Source organism: Ctenocephalides felis, unplaced genomic scaffold (assembly GCF_003426905.1).
Source record: "Ctenocephalides felis isolate EL2017-DRISC unplaced genomic scaffold, ASM342690v1 CF-g0.4_SCAFFOLD_00845, whole genome shotgun sequence".
Classification (NCBI taxonomy): domain Eukaryota; kingdom Metazoa; phylum Arthropoda; class Insecta; order Siphonaptera; family Pulicidae; genus Ctenocephalides; species Ctenocephalides felis.
In genome coordinates, this window is record NW_020536999.1 from 27,604,541 (window position 1) to 27,620,887 (window position 16,347).

General features: G+C 29.7%; 1 protein-coding gene across 1 annotated transcript; it reads left to right on the forward strand.

The window, feature by feature from the left end:
• The first annotated feature begins 1,106 nt into the window (after positions 1-1,106).
• On the forward strand, positions 1,107-16,173 carry LOC113363404 (obg-like ATPase 1). Its single transcript, XM_026605904.1, has 10 exons — positions 1,107-1,184; positions 1,637-1,824; positions 13,352-13,412; positions 13,489-13,616; positions 13,698-13,873; positions 15,087-15,164; positions 15,244-15,341; positions 15,424-15,564; positions 15,648-15,744; positions 15,812-16,173. The coding sequence occupies exons 2-10, from the start codon at positions 1,644-1,646 to the stop codon at positions 16,040-16,042; spliced, it is 1,191 nt and encodes a 396-aa protein (XP_026461689.1). The 5' UTR covers positions 1,107-1,184; positions 1,637-1,643; the 3' UTR covers positions 16,043-16,173.
• Positions 16,174-16,347: the final 174 nt, after the last annotated feature.

Sequence of the window (16,347 nt, forward strand, 5' to 3'; positions counted from 1 at the left end):
GCGGTTGATTGGCAATATCTTGCACCGTGACAATACTACGTAATTGAGATAATAGTTCATAGTGTCCCTCAGTTGTGGGCTCTGATTGAAGAAAAGTAGGAGAATGTTTTTCAAGAAAAGCTAATGCAGTTGTTTTATCAACACCTTTTAGTATTTCCAGATATAAGTGACATAACATAACAGGTATTATTGAATGTAATTCCTCTTTAATAGTTGGATTTTTGAAATTATGGATGAATTGCTGCAATCTGTGAAATTGATAGTTATTATTGTGCACAAAATAATTTTATTTGTCGTTGTAAACCTGAAAAACTCTTGATCAACTACATCTAGCATATGAGCATCAATGTTTACATATGAGAAAACTATTGAATTATTGTTTGCTACTAGTTTTGATACAGATGTTGATTCCTTTGATGAATTCTCTGAACAAGCATCATCAGGTATAACTATTTTACCATTATCTACCTATAAATGTAATAGTTCTGTGAGGTTATAATAATTTAACATCAAAATATTTATATTTACAGTTGTAAAATTCGAACACCTTGTAATTATAATTCCTAAGTTTTAAGTATTTTTGTAACACATTATCCAAATGATCGTGTTTGAATCTTTTTGCGGGATTTTGAACATTATTTTTGTGTGAAGATTTTGTAGAACCTAAATCTTGTTGGGAAATATTGGAATCACCAGCTATGCTAGCCATTTAATACATTTAGCTACTAGCTATTAATTTTATTTACACTTTTGCTTCAATACATGAAATGTAACTATTATGATAATTTTCAAGATATGCATTTAATAAGAAAATCTGACAGCCAAAGAGAACTGAGGATGTTGTGTACTTTTTAACTAACGAATCGTAATTGTTAAATGAGATATTTTATCTATAAGCATGCTTTTAGGCCGTATTTAAAGTAATGAATTTATTAAATAATTAAATTTGTTTTTTTATTACTTGATACCATAGATAATATATATAAATAACTATTGTTGTTCTTTTCAAAACTTTTGAAATTCGCATCTCTAACATCATTTGTACCAACCCAATAAAATAAGACAATGTCATTAAGCCACGAAGCCTAGGGAAGTTTTTCTTTTCTTTGAAGTTGGAAAATTTCGTGAAATGTGTCATATTTGAATATTAAATAAATTAACTAATTGTGCACTAATAATAATAGGTAATTTTTATCATTTTTTTAAATTTCGAATATAATGAGATTTATGATTTTTATGCTTAAAGTAATTGATCTTAACAACACAAAATTTAATAGGTTCAAAGATAGGTTATATTTAGAACTTTGTATGTGCCGAATTTCCTTCTATTTTCGTTACACATGTGTTTACATAAATTAATAAAATTTTTCAAATGTATTATTGAAACCTTTTAAATGGTTGTTAAGGGATATGTTTTAAACTTGTATAGCAAGCACATACTTTTTATTAAATATACATAACCTTCATTCTATACCACATATGTTTATAGTACATGTTTGTTCTAAACTAATAATATTTTAATTAAATTTGTTTTTTACTATAACTTTATAATAAATGAAAATTTATTTAAAAATATTTGTAGTACTTATGTGGCAATCATAATCGAACAGCTTTCTTTAAAATGTTTACATTCTAGGAGAAAAATGCCGCCTAAGAAAGTAGAAGAACCTGAACGAAAACCATTGATTGGTCGAGTGGGTACAAACTTAAGAGTTGGAATTGTTGGTGTGCCTAATGTAGGAAAATCTACCTTTTTTAATGTGCTGACCAAAAGTCAAGCTGCTGCTGAGAATTTTCCATTTTGCACAATTGATCCAAATGAAAATAAGTATCTTATTTATAATATAATGATATATTGTTTTTATTAAAAATTTAGCATTATGATTCATATAGCAAACAAAAATAATTTAAAACGAATGATAAAAATTATCTAAAAATATTATATTTTATCAGTACTATCAAGCACTATCTTAGCCATAAATCTGCAGCATATTGTTCAGTTTTTACATATTTATTGGAATGCTATTAATAATCATTCCATTCTCATTTTTTATTAATTTAGAGAATATTTGCAAGTTCATGTTTTCATAAATTTTTATATTATGTATCCACAATACAATTTTAATCAACACCAAATTTAATAATAGGTGTGTATTTAATTTTCAAATCCTTCAATAAATCTTCAGCTCTTTTACGCCTTTTTTCTATTGTATCATATTTTAATTCATCTTGAATTAGTTTAAATCTATGTTGTTTTCTATCATCTTCTTCTTGTTGTATTAAAAGATATTTTGGTAATTTGATGTAAGGATTGATACTATTTTTGAATAATTTTATAGTATCTTTCAGCCACTTGCATCTGTAAATTATTAAAACAGGTCAATAATTATGATCTTTGTTTTTAAAAAAAGTCTCATATACTAGCTTTTATACAACATATAATTTTCATTAAATAGTTATTAATCATTTTAATTTATAACTGATATATATTTTTTCTTTCTTTATATTTCTCTATTATTCTGGGATGCCCCCATTCGAAAATTATATATATATATATATATATATATATATATATATATATATATCATTTAATTTAGAAAAAATCTTGTCATTTATTTTTGATTCATTACCTTTCAAAAAATATGGTTTCACATTCTTTATATTTTTTTTTGGATTCGTTAGTAGCTTTAGGATTATTTATTTTAAAATAAAGCGCCATATAAACACTAGCACTTTTTGCACTATCTAATCCAGGACATTTGGGTTTCAATTTGCCAACTGCGTGTAAGGCTTTTATAATGATTTCTGTTTGTGTCTGTTGCAAATATCCTAGATTTGGTAACTTCTGCAAGTCAAGTGGTGGTAATGGTTTCTTCGGTAAAAAATTAATAAAGTTCTCTGCATATTTGTCAGGTTCATTCATAAAAGTTTTAAGGTTTTCTTCATTTTCAAATAGGTATAAGCCATCCATATATTTTGCAGCATATTTTGGGTTTCCCATTACTTGTATTGAATTAGGTTGGCTTTTAATAAGTGTTACCATATCGTAACCTGATGCATAAATTTTTTTCTTCAAAGCATCATCCTCTTCTTCCAAATTCACTTGAACTGGCAGTTCATTGGAAAGTGTTATGTTGTATGGTGGAGTGTAATATTTAGGAGTTGCCAAGAACTTTTCAATATGTTCTTTACATAACCAATAATATTTATCAAGATACTGGATGAGACCTGTTTGATTAGGTGGATTTCCTCCAGAATTCAATCTGCAGTTTGTACCATAACATGCTGGACAAAATTCTCTATAAGTGCTTTGTCGTTGTTCAAATTCTTGTGATGTAATACACATGTATTCCAATTTCACGGGCATGTCCAAAGCAATTTTTAAACAGTAGTCGTGTATACTCTGCATTACTTGAAATAATTTGTCTCTGGCTTCTGTCCAAACGTCCCATTTTGATCTGTTGCCGTCAATGGAGTATAAATTTTGGAATTCTTCATTCAAATACAAACGTAAACTGCAATGCTCCATACACCAACCATCATAATCACAAGTTATGGTGTCACAAGCACATTGTATATTTCTTTCTAAAACAGTATTTAAATTGACTGACAAATTTATAATGAAATATGGTATAACATCTCCAGATACTAATTCTTGAAGTTCTTCAATTTTATTGGGAAAGCCATCCAAAATAAAACCTTGTGTCAAGCTTTTTTTTGTCATTGTTTGTGCCATGACACATTTCATGGTAGTTTCTGAATCAACAACTCGTTTCGTACCTAACTGAAATTTTACTTTTGATGCCAGTTTGCTCCAGGCATCTCAGTCAATACATAATTTAAAGCTTGGGGTTTGCTTATGACTTCTATTGCAAATTCATGCTCGAATCTGCGGCAAAGGGTAGTTTTACCACATTTTGGCGGACCAATTACAGCAAATTTTATTGGGTATAATGGCCTGCATAAATTATTTGTATCAATATATTCCAATGGTTGCCTCCTAAACTTTTCTAAATTTTTAGAACCATTGATAAAATAAATGTACTGCCTATGCGCAACTGCGTGAGTTTCATTTTTATACAAAAGTGGAAAGTACATTTGGATTGGATTTACATTCTCATACAGTTGTACTGGACAAGTTCTTCCAAACCTGCTGAGAAAATAATATCCTTGTCTAAGAAGTAGTTCTACTTTATCCATAGGTATCACATAAGTTTTTTCGAAAATAGATTTGTTTCGGAATTTAAAATCTTCCAGCCTGTGTAGAAAATCATTAACTATGTTTGATTTTTGAGCCTTGACAGACGATATTAATTTCATCCATGGAATGCCTGCTTCTTCCATGATTTCTCTTGCTTCAGCAATACCTGCATTTTCTTCATTAAACCATTCTTCAAACATATTTCCAATTCTCTCTCTAGCCTATATAAGAAATACAATATATAATATACATATTATTATCTTTATAATTTATTTATTATCTTTATAATTTGTCTCTGGTTTTTGTTTGGTACCTCCTCCTCTGTCTCCCAGGCAGGATCTATCTCATCTATAAATTCAGGCATTGGTTCAGCTGCATCTAATTTAGCATAAATATTTTTCACATCTGTTCTATATCATCCCAAATAAAAATATCAGAGCCTTCATATTGGGATATGGAATCTCCTCCTTGTAAATAAGACATGTCGAGTGGATAGGAAATTATTATGTCATTGCTTGATCTTGAAATAACATCTTCTAAAAATTGATCATGCATGAAAATGCATAATTTAAATAATGGACTGTAAAATATAATGTACCTGTTGCATCAACTCTGGGTTGACTTTCTGTAAGGGAAGGCAAAGGTGGATCAGGAAATATCTCATCTTCATAATGATTTCCGAAACTTTCATAACTTTGTTCCTCGATCACTTCATGAGGATGATTATATAATCGATCACGCAAAGCAAGGTACTCTCTATAATGCTGGCTTCTTAACTAAAAATATTCTTGTTTTACTTATGTTAAATTGTTAAGTTATCAGGTCGATAGATATTACTCTAAAAAATTCCTCATCAAATTTTTTATCCCTTTGTTCAAGCCACGTGATATATGATTCTTCATTTTGTTTTCTTCGCTCTTCAATCTTCTTACCTTTTCCTTTCTTCCATTTTGACATGAATGCTTTGAAGGATTCAACATAATCCAAGTTTTCTTTATTCAAATCATATACGCTTGACTAAGAAAAATAAATATTTTTTTATATTATAAAATTTTCAATTTATAAAATAGTGGCAGTATGCATTAGGGCTTATTATATTTGAATTTATAAATAAGATTTATAGTCTGATGTTTGGTATAAATAAGCAATTATTTTGAAAAACTTAAAAATTGTCTTAAAAACATACCTCGACAACCACATCCGGCACATCATATCTTCTGATCATTTGCTTGGTCATGAGCCCGTTAAGATTGGCAGCCAATACAAGGCCGGTACTTGTTGATAGTGGAGGATAATGCCACAGAGGGTCGAAGCATTTTCTTGTAAAAGTATCAGCTTCTTCTTCATTCAATTTTCCGGTTAGGTAATCCTGGATCATATTATAAGTTGCGTCTGGTTCTGAAAAACAATGTTATGTAGTAATGATTAGATTAAATAGGTATAAAATGAATAGAAAGAACAATTGATGTTTTAATACCTTCTTCGACATATTCAGGTTCCTTAAACCATTTTATATATCTTCTGCCTATTCGGGGTGTAGGCATAAATATATCATTTATTTGTTCAATATAATCTACATTGTGATATCCAAAATTATGTGCAATTTCTTTTTTAATATGATTTCTAGCACTACCTATATAATAATACATTTTAGTTACTAAATATAAAAATGAAGTTTATGAAATACCAAATTGGTGTAAAATACCTACAGTTCCAGTCACTACAACTCTTAGAGGCAAAGGTTTTGTTGGTGCTTTTTTATTTGTTGCGTAGATTTCCGGACGAGCTAAAAACTTTTGTTTTGATTCCTCAGACGACATCATGTAAATTTTTCCTTGATATCTTTGAGAGTGTTTCAAATATTTTTAAAATAGTCTATATATTTTCAATATTACTTGTAAATCACTTAGTTTTTACCTAGCTAGAAATTGTTGCTTGCCTCTCCATAGAACTTTATGCTCATGCAAAACAACTGGACAAAAAAATGCAGTGTCTCCCAGTCTTCTATGTTCTGATAATTTCATGGTCGTATCATCATCATCTTCTCCATATTCTTCATCGGTGTCTTGTGCAATATCTTCTCCTAGAATTAAATTTATTTACCATATCAATGGAAATATGAGTTCATTAAAAAGAACATATTACTAAAAAAAACAAATTTGTAATATTAACATATTAATGAAATATTTTATTATATATAAATCAATAATAATCATAAAGTTTACCGACAATAATTCAGAATAATGAACCTCTGAATTATTATTATTTAAATTTCCACTCAGATGCCGTCGCTCCGGCGGCAAAATACATACAAATCTCGCAATTCGCGAGTTGAAAGGGTTAATTGCATAATTTCTGATTTACAACTTATATTTTTCTTTGCTCAATATTTTAGGAAATAAATAATAAAATCGACTTTTTACCATAAATTTCATTTTTGTCGACGATTTTTTTATATTCCTGTGCAATATCTTGTAATTCAGCTTTGACATCTTCTGGTGTATAATCTTGTGCGCGTTCGGTATACTTTAGTATCAATTCTTTTATTACCTAATTAAAATGCTTAGAAATTAATTTATTTAAAAAAATAATAAATCAAAATAAGGAAAAATTGTACCTTCTTCATTAATTTTGTTTCGGATGGATCCGAAATATTGATTATGATGGGTTCTATTCCTAAATCTTCTACCTGATCCATCATTTCTGCATGTTCTTTTCTATATTTATCAATTAATGAATAAAAATTTTCGCGAAATTTAATTACAGATTCTTTGACTACTATTTGCTCTTGTATAGTGCTATGTTCGAACGATGCACCGTCTATTATTCGTTCTATAGACTCGTATATATCCTCATACCTAAAATTAGTAATTTTCTAAATAATATTTCTAAATAAAATAATCAGAGCAACTACCAGGCACTGTTGTGATTTAATTCTTAATTATTTACATCATAGATAGAGTTGTATGAACACTGGGAGATCTAGCCATCGCTTCAGGTTCATTCAAACTTTTGAACAGATCTTTGAATTCGCGGAAACGCGAGATTTTATTTCTTTCAAATTTCGTCAAGGTGAATGGATACATTTGATCTTCTTCCTGGATCACAATTATATCATCCGGCAACATATCTGCATCAGCCAATTCGTGGAAACACTTTTCATTCCAATTTACTGAATCTAAGATATAAGCCCCGTACTTATATTTTCCGTTGCTTTCCACCTATATCATGAAAATCTCTTAATATTTTATAATCGATTTTAATAACGATTGTAAATTGTTGTATATACCTGAGCTTGTTTGTCAACGCTTCGTATAGCTTCTGTGTACATTGGGGCTAAATCCTCTTCTTCTATTTGAATTTCATCGATTTGTGAAGGATCGCTTAAACCGCTAATTACGATATTAACTACCTAATGAAAGAAATAGATATAAAATTAATTTGATTGCTTCCAAAACAATCGATCATTCTGTTTACTTAATTGAGGAAGCAACTAATATAAAAAATCTTATTTTTTTATAGTCATAGTAGTGACTTTATTTTGGGTTCGTTTCACACGTTTAAATATATAAGACTTATAAAATAATCTATAACTAATACTACATAATGTAGGACCATTCTCATGTTTTATTTCTTGAATCGTGTTGATTTACCTCTTCGTCATTAAAAGGGATCTCTGTCGGTTTTTCTGGAGATATCCTTAAGTGATCAGGAAGATATTCGTTCAGAATGGAACTATCTGCTCGTATTTTTAAACATAACATGAAATCAAAAGTCACTGCATATAAGTTCTTGTCTAATAAATAATCTTCAATCTCTTCGACGGTATATGTAATATCTGATAGATCGTAGCAGGTACAGCCGCTCTTTTTTCCACAAGTGCAAGTGCAATCGCATACATCAGGGTTTTCGCAATCACCTGAAATAAGCAAATTTGTTTTGAAATGCAGTACTTCTATTTGAGGAAATGCTTTATCAGTACATTATTTTTATCACTTTTATTCTACCTATAAATTTTTTAATTCTGAGTAGTTGTCTTACGCGTTCGCTAATTTCCGCCTTATAAGCATCTGCTTCTGCAATTCGCTCTTTTTCAGAATTTTCCCATTGTCGTACTTTTTCTGCTAATATTATTTCTTGCGCTCTCTAAAAATAACTTGGCATTATAAAAATTGATTTGTTATTTTACAAAATCAATCGAAAATATTTTAAATTAGTTGCTCGTTAGTTCAATGATTTTTTAAAATGTTTCAGTAATATTGTTATATTTGTAATTTATTATCATTTTCTATTGGTCTTCATTTACCTGAAAAGCTTCTGGATATTTTTCAAATAATATTCTTGCAATTTTGTTTCGTCTATATTCTTCGCTAATATTGTCCACTTTTATTACTTTTGCGTTCAAAAAATATCCTAACAGCGTTCCAATCAGAGATTTACCCACGCCTGGTGGTCCCATTAGAAAAATTCGCCCTACAGCCCTCGGCATTGGATGCATAAGATATGGCCTACATCATATTGAAATAACATCCATGTTCATATATATAAAATTAACTTATAAGTTTGTATTATTTAATTTACCTAGGATTTTTAGTAAATTTGCTAAGTGATTCTTCGCTCGATAGCATAAAGATTTGATCTAGAAACTTTACAGCAAATTTTGGTTTTCCGATAAGTGATCTGCCTTCCTTTAAGGAAACTGGACATATGGGACCCCAATCTGATGTATTCCATCTAAGAAATAAATTTATCGAAACTGTAATTGATTGGAGTATTGAAATTGATTAAAAATTGAAATGGTTAAAAAAGGATCCACCTATATAAAGGTGAAATACGTTGCATTCGTGTAAGTAATTGGAGGCATTCTTGCGGAGTTTTTCCTTCAAATATATCTTGTTCCTCCTCGTCACCTTGCTGTTCGGGTTCTTCTTCATTACCTTCACCTGATATATACCATGATTTATTTTTTTAAATTGATTTTAAGTTTCTATATGAATAAATAAATATATGATATGTAAACCAGTGAGTCGTTCGTCATTTTTATCTAGTCCTTCCTGTTTTCCCTCAGGCGGAAAGAACCTTGTCACCACAAATGCATATGGAATTCCTAGAGAAATTAGACGTGCTCGAATTGCCTCAAATATAACATTTTTATTACATCTGCCATCTAATCTTATGATGCATTGGGGATCACGTAAGAGCATTGAATCTTCTATCATGGGAAGCGCGTATTTCTATAACGATTTCCAAAAAGGATCTCATTGCCATTGATAAATAAAAAGAAAAATGTATTGCAAATTACTTTATATAAATTAATTTGTAAACGAATCGATTCAGGATCATTCCTTTGCGGAAAAATAGTGTATTTGGGTTGTTTATACGTTTCTAACGCCCCATTTGAAGGCTTCGCCGATACAGTCTCTTCAGGAGTGACAACATGTTGCACTTCGTATTGCGTTTCCTCGCCTTCATAATTTTCATCTTCAGTATTATAGGTTTGATCAAAATTCATTTCTGACGATGTACTAGAATCAGTCTCGGTTTGTTCATCTAGGGAAATAGTTGAATTTAATGCGATGACATAAAAATCAAGTACCATAAATTTTACTCACCTATCCATGTATCATTTCTAGCTTCATCACTACTAATTCTAAAATTCATATATAATAACATTAGTACGAGTGCAACGGTGGTGCAGTGATTTATACAATTACCGTTTAATTATGACATCATCATCAGGGCAAGTTATGTAAATTAAAACAGTTCTTGTGTTACTTTTGCAGAACATTAGTGCGGTGTTTAGTTGGATTATGATGTCATTTTCGGGATCTATTGCTTTTTCGGCCAAGGAATGCGTCATGCTGATGTTGCATTCACTGGCTAATCGCGTATAAAGCGTCGCGGGGTTGAAATCGGTTGCTTCAGGTATCATTTCTACAGAAGGTGGTTTCTTCATTTCTGGTGAACCTTCTCCAATTGCTTCTACGAGAAATATTTCGATTTTTAATACATATCACTACTTTTATTAAACTATTACCTTCAGCTTTGTTTGCCTTCCCAACTTTATCTTCACTACCAAGAGGTCCGTCTTCTCCTGGTTCAATCCTGGCCGATTCCTCTGCAATTTTCTTTTTCAATAACATTTCAGCTTTTTTGTGGATTGCTGAATTTATAATGCTTGTTTCCAAAAGTTCATGCAAGGTTTGTTCTACGGTAAAAACTGTTGATTCGGTTATCATAGCTTTTCCTGCATCTGATACTTCTTGTTGCGGAATCATTGGAAAACCTATGACAATTTGCAATACTAGTACTGAGAAAATAAAATTGGGAAAAATATATTTATAAAAAATACCAGCCAGTACAAAACCCAAATGGTTAACTTCAGGGCTTCTCAATCTGCATTCCAATAATTTAGTAACTACATCTGGGTGTATAGTTCTATCCAATCGAACGCTATATTCTAACAGAAGACCAAGTTTGGTATTTTTCTCAATTTCTTCTTGAACCAGAGTTTCAGGGTCTATGTAGATACATCCACGATCTTCAGCTAAACGTTTTCCTATATCATTTTGACCTGAAAAGAAAAACAGATATACTATGCAATTTTCTTTTTTGCTATTATATTCTGGAATTAGTATAGAAGACTTTTTTAATAGGATATTTAATGTGATTTCTCTGATTACAGGAGAAAATATCAAATTATTTATTATAAATATAACAAATATTTATGAAATTTATTTACATACCTATTCCAGGTTTGCCTAGAATAACATAATATGGTGGATATTGTTTTAAAAATTTATTTTGCGCTTCGATAGGATCGTATTCATCAAAGTGCAATCCCAAAGTGTCCAGAGTGACATTCGTATAAGATTCTTGGTTACTGTCCTTTTGTTCATTATTTTCAGTCAGATGATTAATTCTTTCTAATATCATTGCTGGAGTTAATTCTCCTAAAAATGAAATAAAATAAACATAATATTGAATTTCATTATATATGAAAATTTAAAATTTGTATAATTTTTTTCAATTAGATTCATTGAATGATGACACATTAAATGTCGAAACGTAAAAATAAAAACGTGAAAGTTAACCAATTTTAAATCGATAAATTGACTCCTAATTTCATAAATTACACACACACATTATATATATATATATATATATATATATATATATATATATATAACCATACTATTTTTTTTCACCTGACTCGTACATAATGACGGCCTTAGGTCTCAATGTGGGAATATCGAAAGCATGTTTTTTGATAGTTAATTTTGTTTTAGAAACTTTCAATTTGGATATCGAATTATGTTTCTGATGAAATACGATTGGGTTTTTTAGAGGCGATGCATTCTTAAGACGATATAGCCTAGCATCCAACTCTTCTAGTGTATAAATTGACTGCGCTCTTCGCAAAGACGCCGATGATCGCTTTTGGTTTTGGCCTTGCTGAATCGATTTTTCAGAAGATTGAGGTGTAACTGAAGAAATAATGAATATAATTATTATATTCTATAACAAAATATTAATTTATTTGCTTTGGAAATTTAATATAGTTAATGTTATTGTCAGACGTTATCTATAATACATATTAAACAAAATATATTGAAGTACTGTTTGCATTAACCATCGAAAATCTGTATTTTTATCCAAACATTTTTTATCTACTTCGTCCATTCTTAGAAAATATTGTACGTTTATCATTGTTAGTTTAATAGCGATTAATCTCATTGTTATATTCAATTTATTTGGGTTAGAAAAAATAATTTGGTGATGATATTGTCGGGTGTAAAGCTCAATATATATAAAACAAGATATCCTGAAACATTATCATAGTTCTCAATAATTATGTAGCTTTATCCAAGGATTGTTGATATACTTCGTCCATTCTTAGAAAAAAAATGTGAGAAAATATATTTTAGTTTTATAACGCCTTTCATGATTAATCAAGATTTTGATATATTTAACTAATTTGCTTTTTAATATATAAAAAAAAAACAAAATATATTACCGAAAATTATTTACCTTTATCCGAAGATTCTTTAGCCTACTTCGTCTATCCTAGAAAATATTATGAGTTTAATAATTAATTAATATTCGATTTATTTGCTTTATAAGAAATAAATTGGTTATGTTATTAACCGATGTATTATATAAGATCTTAAACAAAATATCTTATGGTGTTTAAGGGGGAGCCTACTTTAGAGGCTTAAAAAAAATCTTTTTTTCGCCAAAATGTCTTCGAAAACTAGTCAAGAATATATCCCTAAAATTTGATAAACAAATTCAAATTATTTTCGGAATTACAGAAGAAATAGTAAACAAGCATCAAGCATGTATACGAACAGAACGAAAACTTCGTCGCACTATTTTTTGGTTTTTAATTTTTTCGATTCTTCCTAATTGGCGGGAAAGATAGGAAAAAACTAAACGTTCTATCGCAACGAGACAAAATTCATTGTTTTTAGGATTAAATTGTATTCTAGTTGAGCCTAAAAAAACTTACAAAAAATTATAATTAACCCACTTTTTAAACAATTTAAAGTGAAATTTTGTATAAAAAAACATGATTTTTTTTTCAAGTTGCAAAAAATTGGTAAATATCTCATTTTTTCTGGATTTTTTAGGTTCAACTAGAAATCTATACTATTGAATATATATATATATATATATATATATATATATATTTGTTTTGATTTTTTTTGTTTCGGACGGAAATTGTGACCTGCATCTTTCCCGCCAAATGACACCGGCACGCTCGTGGCGCATGCTTCGTCAATTGTACCCGGCATATTATAAAATATATTTTAATAAAACATTTGAGAACAATGTTGAAATATATAACAATAAAACCTGAAAGTTTCGTTTCAATTAAACATTTATTTCGTTCCCTAAAAATTCTTCAAAAAAAGCGATTTTTTGAAGCCTCTAAAGCAGACTCACCCCTTAACTCTAAGACCGAAAGTTTTGTACCTTTATCCAAAGATTCTTTAGCTGCTTCGTCCATTCTAGAAAATATTGTATGTTTATTATATTTTTAGCTTCATAGTACTTTTTATGATTAATCAAGCTTTTGTTTTTTATATATTTCTAACATTCAATATGATTTTACAAAATATTCTCATAGCGTATTCGTTTCAGCACGTCGTGTTCCAGTTCCTGATGAGCGATACGATTATCTGTGCCAATACTTTAAACCAGCCAGGTGAATATAGAAATTATTTTACGATTAGCATGAAGTAGCATATCGTTATTAATAAATGAATTATTTTGTTTTGCAGCAAAGTACCAGCATTTTTAAACGTAGTGGACATTGCAGGTTTGGTTAAAGGCGCTTCGGAAGGACAAGGATTGGGAAATGCCTTCTTATCACACATCAGTGCATGCGATGCTATTTTCCATTTATGTAGTACGTTATCATATTCTATTCACCTACTAATTGTTAGAAATCAATTTATTACGGATCTAATAATTATGATTTATGTTGCAGGAGCTTTTGACGACGATGATGTAACGCACGTCGAAGGAGAAGTGGATCCAGTACGAGACTTATCAATTATTGCGGAAGAATTGAGGCTAAAGGATGAAGAAAATTTAATGGCAAAATTGGATAAACTGGAAAAAACAGTTGGTCGAGGAGGAGATAAAAAACTCAAACCGGAATATGTGAGTTATATTCCAAAATGGTTTTATTAAATGCCTATAATAGATTTGACAAAATTATTTTTTTTTATAATCAATATTACCTTTATTACTAACTGACTTTATATTGACTTCAATTATTTATATACCAATACTAAATTGAATTTCCCTGAATCGAGTTGGAGTTTTAACTCAGCTCAAGGACCTGCCCTAGGGCAGTACACCCATTATTAACTTCCCGTAGGGTAAGTTATAGTAATCGCAAAAAAATCGAAAATGAAAATTTTTATATATCTTTACGTTTCAAAGGTTTCTGAACATTTTGGCATACCTTTGAAAAAATGGATGTATGTGTGTGTGTGTGTGTATGTATGTATGTATGTGCGTGTGTGTATGTATGTGCGGATACAAATTTTCGTCGACGATTTCGGGAACACGAATGAAGCGATTTGGATAATTCAAAAAACATTCGATTCGTATTGATAAGGAGACGTGCTGATTAGTTTCTGGCGAAGGCAGGTCTAGCCGTTCCGAAGATACGGGGCAAAAAGTGCCGAAAACGGTAACTCAGTTTTTAAGAGAACGGAGCGTTCGATTTGAATAATTCAAAAAACATTTTACTTGTATTGACAAGATGAAGAATTGATCAAATTTTCATGAAGGCAGGTCTAGCGGTTTCGGAGATCTTACGAAAAAAGTAAAAAAAAATGCCATTTGGCGGTCAAAAATGATCATTAGACATACGCACATCAAATTATCAGATATTTTATAGAGATTTTATTAATAAGTATGAATTTTGTTTACATTCCTATGGGTTCCGTACCAATGTTTATCCGTTAGACAGCGACGCGGCGCTTACGCGCTTTATATTTTGTCTCTATGCAGTTAAAGCAGTACGATTGCTTTGAAAAATAGTTCAGATCTTCCAAAATATGTCAAAATGAAGAAAGCATTTTTTTTTCAAAAAAAAAAAAAATTTAAAAAATAATTTTTTTAAAAAAAAAATTTTTTTTTAATTGTTTTTTCAAAAAAAAGTAATTTTTTGTCCAGTTTATAGTTTCTCAAAAATCTTATTTTTTCGAAGTAATTTTTTTTCAAAAATGTTAATCGTTTTTAAAAAAATAATTTTTGGTACGGGAAGTTCTAGCAATTTGCCTTAAGGCACGATGCCTCAATTGCCTTAAGACAGAATTCCACTTACAGCTAGTTATTTTACTAAATTGAATGTATTTTTCAGGAGGCTCTACTTCGTATTAAAGCCGTATTAGTTGATGAAAAGAAACACATTAGATTTGCAGACTGGAGCGCTAATGATGCAAGTGAAATTTCTTTTAACATAATTAAGATGCGTTTCACGCACTATTGAATTTTGATGCGATTTTTTTTTTTTGCAGATTGAAATTTTGAATAAACATTTATTCTTAACGTCCAAACCTTGCATTTATTTGGTCAATCTTTCAGAGAAGGATTATATACGCAAGAAAAATAAATGGTAAATATTCATAATGTATTTTTCTAAAACAAGGATTTGATTGAATAATTACTCTATTTTATAAATAATTTTGCTCTAATAGGTTAATTAAAATCAAGGATTGGGTCGATAAAAACGACCCTGGGTCTATTATTATTCCATTTTCTGGAGTTCTAGAATATAAATTGATGGAAATGGAAGAACCTGAAAGAAAAAAGTATATGGAAGATAACAATTGTTCCAGGTATTAATTTTGTGTTTTAATACTTGCCAAATATTTTGCATTATTTCTGTATTTTCAAATCTTTTGATTCAATATAATTTCAGCATTTTAGAAAAAATAATAGTTCAAGGCTACAAAGCCTTGCAATTGGAATACTTTTTCACATCAGGAGCTGATGAAGTAAAAGCCTGGACCATTCAAGTAATAAATATATAATTTTTTTTTAATTACATTTTAATATTGGTAAATTATTATTAAACAATTGCAGAAAGGTACCAAAGCACCGCAAGCTGCTGGTCGCATTCACACTGATTTTGAAAAAGGTTTTATAATGGCAGAAGTAATGCATTTTAAAGATTTCAAAGAAGAAGGTAGTGAGGCAGCATGCAAAGCAGCAGGAAAATATAGACAACAGGGTCGGAATTACACAGTGGAGGATGGCGATATAATTTTCTTTAAATTCAATGCTGGGGCTGGTTTGCAAGCAAAGAAGAAATGATTTATTTTTGTAATTATGGTGTCTTGCACTTACTCTGGTTTATGTGAGACTCTATTACTGATCATGTTGAGTGTTTATGTATCTTTAAACTTTGAATGTAACTCTTCTGCAAAAAATATATTTCTTGCTTCATGACAATACATATTGCAACTTCTTATAAAATTTAGTAATTTCTTATATAACTTAATATAAACAATTTGATTTCAGAAAGTTTCATATTCTTCTTGATTAAAATTTGATCAGCATTTTTATTATACAAACATTTCTTAACTCGAGATTCAAGATTATTATTCATACATTGTCAA

Excerpts from the sequence above, each read along its gene's own strand:
- LOC113363404 (XM_026605904.1), top strand. The coding sequence starts at position 1,644 with ATGCCGCCTAAGAAAGTAGAAGAACCTGAACGAAAACCATTGATTGGT. Across the intron at positions 15,342-15,423 it reads ATACGCAAGAAAAATAAATG|GTTAATTAAAATCAAGGATT; the intron begins GTAAATATTCAT and ends TTGCTCTAATAG. Across the intron at positions 15,565-15,647 it reads GAAGATAACAATTGTTCCAG|CATTTTAGAAAAAATAATAG; the intron begins GTATTAATTTTG and ends ATATAATTTCAG.